Here is a 5,439-nt window from a genome sequence, read left to right on the forward strand (position 1 = left end):
CAACACTTCTATGAGAAATCATCTACAAATATAGCATAATACATGTGCTTGGTAGTAGAGGTTGTCGAGAAAGGTCCACATACATCAGACTGGATCCTTTCAAGGATTGCATGCGCCCTATTGTCCCGATCATTAAAGGTATATTTTGTGTACTTCCCCAATGTACACCCTTTTCATGTATCACGCTTCTTTAATTCTCCTTTGGGGAGGTCTGTAGAAATATCTTACATGATATTCAAAGCGCCATGATGCAAATAGCCAAGTCTTCTATGCCATAATTCATTGACATCTTGACTCTGCACGTTCTCTAATTTTGTGCTCAATGCTGCACATTTCCACCTTTAACTTGTAGAGGTTCTTCATTCGAACCTTGATTTGATTCACTTGTCCCATGGCGATATGTCTTAGGAAACTTCCCTTTCTTAATATCACATCGTAGCCACAGTCCTCCAACACTACTATGGAAACTAGATTCTTCTTCAGACCCAGTACAAACATCACATCCTTGAGCCTCTGAGGGGAGCTAGACTCCCTTTGAAAAGTAATTATACTAATATTGGTCACGTTATACCTTCCATCATCTCCCATCTCGATGTGCATTTGGATATCCTTCTCCTCCAAGTCACTGAAAAATTCTTTGTTGCTCGTCATGTGGAATGAGGCACTGCTATCGAGATACCACATAATACCCATCATTGTGCTTTCCATGCATGCAATGAGGATAAAATCAAGTTCGAACTATGAATCCAAGCCTTCACCCACTACTCCTCCTTGAGTCTTCTTGCTTATTTTCTTGTGTGGACACTTCATTGCATAGTGCCCAAATTCATGACAGTGAAAGCACTTGATTTTGGACAAGTCTTTCTTCTTTCACCCTTGACTCAAATATTCTTTGGATTTGGATTTCTTTTCTTTCCCTTTCTTTCTTTTTTTTCCATCCAAGGCACAGTTCTCCTCATCCTCTCCCTTGGATGATGTGTCGTCTCTGGTGCTCTGCCTCATCTCCTCATGTACCAAATCAAACCACAAGCATTCCCAATTTGGTATCTTCTCCCTCCTGATCACTGAAACTTGGTATTTGTTCCAGCTCTTAAAAAGGCCTAGAAGAGCTAGGCTCACCAAACCATCATCTGCTATAGTAACAACAACTTGACCAAGTTCATCACAACATTGTGTGAACCTGCTCAGGTACTGTGGAATAGTCTTGTTCCTCTACATCTTGATATTTCAAAGCTTGTCCTTGAGTACCAATTTCCTATGGTCAATTATTGTTATGGAACAAATATGTTAGCGCTTCCCACATTGCATGCAAAGTCTCTTTCCCATGTATATTAGAGACAATATGATCTCGTGTTACCTCCAATATGATCCTACTTGCCTTGGCAACACACTTCTTCCAATCTACTAGATTCTGAGCATAATGGGTTTTAACATATTATTGTTTTTAGTATTTTCTTGTATATATCATTATAAAATTATTTACTAAATTTATTTAGTCACAAGCTTTATATGAGAATACAAGAGAAAATGGTTAAAATGTGGAATAAATATAATTTAGATGATGTTAGATGTAGTTATTCATATTAAATCTCTACATCACCACTAAAACATTTTTTTGTTTCATACAAAAAATTATATTGATCTATTATATTATTTTTATTTATTTGTACACTTTTATATTTTATTACTTATAGATATGAAAATATATATTTTTATATTTCATTAAATATGTTGAAGAGCAATACAAATGGAGCCTGAAATACTTTCAAAGGTTATATCAAAAAAGGCAAATTTGAAACACAAAGAAAGCAATATCTTCACAATGTTCAAGTTGGTAACATTCTTGACCAATACATTTGAGTGGGTTCAACATTGTCCAGTATCTAGTAATATTAGGTGATTGTGAAAAAATTTCAAATCTTGTTCCGAAAAAAGATTACTCTCTAGTTAATGTAGATATCCCTCATGGTTACAATAACCGAAACATTCAATATGATAATAAGTCTTATACTTATCAAGGTTTGAATAAATTGGTTGTGGCATTTTTAAAGGTCTCAACATCACCATTTTCAAAATTTGTGATTTTTCATTTAGACACACAATTAGGATTAACATTCCCAAGCTTCAAGAGAAAAGTGAAATCAAGGAAGCAACCTATTTGGTAAGACATTTAAATTATATGTTTAGTTATAAAAAATTTATCAATATACAAGTTAGTTGAATTTTGTGTTACAAGAAAAATCCTAACATTTGTAGTTCTAGTCACGATCCATTTGTTAGTGACATTGAGAGCATATATGTTGAATACTGACAAAATATAATAAGTATGATTGTATTCTTATCAATGAAAAAGATAGGGGTAAACATAGTCAATTATTGCTTTATAATGCTATGGCAAGAAAGCTAACATATGAGGAAAATGACTTGAGCGAAGAGATTGATAACATTTATTAAAAGCCATAAACACTAACTAATTATCTTATATATACATTTTCAAATGAAGGAGATTGAGTTTAGATTTATTCTCTAGTTCACTTAAGACTTATGATATAACATATATGAAATCAAACTTTAGTCTTTACTTTTTTTAATTTGTGCGTGTTCACCTTAATTTACTTAATTATTTCTTTTGTGTTTGGTGATTAAGTGCAACAACAGCTTTTTGCTTATAGAAGGGGGAAAATCGCATTGTCATTAAAAATTAACTAGTATAATATAATTTTATTCAACAAAGAACTAATGTCATTAATGCTCTTCTAAATGAAATTCAAGAACTTGGTTTGATGAAAGAAGATTTTAGTAAACCATATATGTAAAAATATATCAAAGAAACCTCATCCACCATTATGTGAATTGTTTGTAAGGGATCACTTTGAGGGACTTGTAGATATAAATATCCAATGTAAGAGCAAAATGACCCAATGGAAGCACAGTAACATTAAAGAAAATAATAATAAGCCTCGTGGGGATAGTGAATTCAACATATATGATATTGTTGATTAGTTTTAAGTTGTGCTTAAAAAACATAATTAATTTTACAAAATATTAATAAGATGTAAAAATTTTCATAATAAAAATAATTTTTCATTTTATTTTTTTATAATAATTACTTTTATTATTTTATTTTTTACTTTAAATCATTGCTTTAAATAAATAAGTTTACAAACATTGACATACACTAGTCATTTCTAAATTCTAGCTCCTTTCCCATTCATCTTTCCCGCGATATCCTCTCATCTATTCATGTCTTTCTATTTCCTCTATCCTTTTCTTTTATTTTATTTTATATATATATATATATAGATATACCAAAACTAATAATAAATTAATAAACCAGGGAGCAAGATAAAAGATGAAAAATTAAATCTACTATTATATTTAATTTCTCATTCCCTATCTGATTTTGCTTAACCCAATAATTTTGGGTGACCCATTTAGTACTAATGATGATCGGCCAAAAACCATGTAAACTAACCCAAACATCTCACAACGCACCTACGCAAAAACCATCGCAGTTTATGAAAAATAAAAAAATCATGGGGAAATTTTTAAAACTTGGCTTTATTCAACAAAATGATTGTTAGTAATAGTCACCATGGGCCAAAGCAGCCAAATTTTAAAGGTTACCTTTAATTTTTTGCTGTCACTACTGGCATAATAAACAATGAAAGAAACTAAATTCCATTAAACAAGATGTTGCTTGAAGGCTGAATCCCACCGAAACACCCAAAACTCACAAGTGAAATACAGAAGAAATTTAAACTCACAATCTCCTTCACTACCACCACCCCTATGTGACACAGAGTAGAGCGAAAATAGAGACAATATTTTCCAAAACATAGAAAAAAAGACCAGAAGAATGAGCACATAGACCGACGACCGGCTGAATGAACACTGCAACGAATGGAAACACAATAAGAAGGGTAATGAGTTCGAAATTCATCCCCACCATAGATCTATAAGCGATGACCAGAATGAAATGCATTGAATAGTATCACCAAACAGAGCAAAGACAAGGTGATGGACCGGGACCAAATAAGCGATGGCAAAGAGGAAATGACCACAATGTGGCCGGATCCAAAACCCTAAACCCAGAAATCAATCGCTCAGAGTCTAATCAACAAAAAAAATTCCAAGTCCAACCATGTGCCACGGTACTGCGCCGGACCATCATTTTCTACCCTCGAAAGGACGATCGGATGGGAAGATCATTTGGCATTTTCTCTGTGTGTCTGCTCAACATCCTGGTAAGCGAACGAAGGGTAGGGATGGGAGATTTCAAAGACGAACGTGAACCATTTGGTGTATGAAGCTGATGGCCTTCGCCAGACGAGAAACCATCGGGCCTCTTGGGTATATCAATGGCAATATGAGGCATTAATGTTCTTCCACCCGACGTTCCCTCATCAATCTCTGTCTCCATTTGTCTCTGCCGACCCCAAGAGAATATATTTGTTGGGTTCTGCAGAGTACAGTCTTCTTCACAACTTGCAGTCTGATCTTGCTCCAAATTCAGATTGTCATGGAAGCCTGAAGTAATTGGTCCTGCCATTGTAACCGAAACCTGTTCTGCTCTAGCAGATTCCAAAACTTGCTGTTCCAGCTGGGCGCCCGTTCGACAAACGGGACAAGTAGAGTGCGAACGAAACCACATGTCAATACACTCAACATGAAAGCTATGCCCGCAATTGGGCAGAAGCCGGCCTGTCTCATTCTCCTCGAATTCGCACAGACAAACTGCGCACTCCAACCCATCTGCGAAATTATGCGATTTATAGAGAAAGATGGGCAGAGTCTCTAATACCGCAGAATCCAACCCCACATTCGGCAGAGACACCGGTTCTTCTCCTGTTAACTCAAACCGAATGCGAACAGAAGCCGGTCTTCGTCGATTTCTTCCAGACAATCGAGCAGACTGTCTCCAAAAGCATCTGGCAAAAACGTTTAGCAAAACAGCGAAGAAAAACACAAAAAGAAGAACTATTATGATGGACACCATGATTTTGTCATTGATGTCATCTTTAGGCTGGGGGTAATCCGGATTGATGGCATATGTGGGCTTACCTCCGGGTTCATCTAAATGAGGAGGTGGGTGATTAAAATCATGTTTGCCGAATGTGGGTTCGTCGTAATCGTGAGGCGGTTGATTATCAGCACCACCCGAGGTGGCATTTCTGGACTCACCATGAGCATCCTGAGGTGGGCAATTAAAACTCCTGCACACTGAGATCATCCTATATCAAATTGAAACTACGGAATTTCTCTTTTTGTAAATTCTATTTCAAATGGGCATATAAAAATTGCGAGCTACTGCTTGGTTTTTATGTGGATCCAACCTTCGAGCCTTCAATTTCCGTCGATGGCCAGCCCCTCCGATGACCATATGAAGCGTCCGAGTTCAGATGAAAAGCCCGTCCGGACCGCTCCTGATTTTCACAA

General features: G+C 36.0%; 1 protein-coding gene across 1 annotated transcript; it reads right to left on the bottom strand.

Annotated features, from left to right (window-relative positions):
- Positions 1-4,177: 4,177 nt before the first annotated feature.
- LOC149161670 (RING-H2 finger protein ATL2-like) lies at positions 4,178-5,233 on the bottom strand. Its single transcript, XM_089434964.1, has one exon. It carries the CDS (start codon positions 5,231-5,233, stop codon positions 4,178-4,180), a length of 1,056 nt encoding a protein of 351 aa, XP_089291090.1.
- Positions 5,234-5,439: the final 206 nt, after the last annotated feature.

This window comes from Pinus tabuliformis, chromosome 5_2, assembly GCF_031772625.1.
Source record: "Pinus tabuliformis cultivar Carrire ecotype Pingquan chromosome 5_2, CPIR1, whole genome shotgun sequence".
Lineage (NCBI taxonomy): Eukaryota > Viridiplantae > Streptophyta > Pinopsida > Pinales > Pinaceae > Pinus > Pinus tabuliformis.

Excerpts from the sequence above, each read along its gene's own strand:
- LOC149161670 (XM_089434964.1), bottom strand. The coding sequence starts at position 5,233 with ATGATCTCAGTGTGCAGGAGTTTTAATTGCCCACCTCAGGATGCTCAT.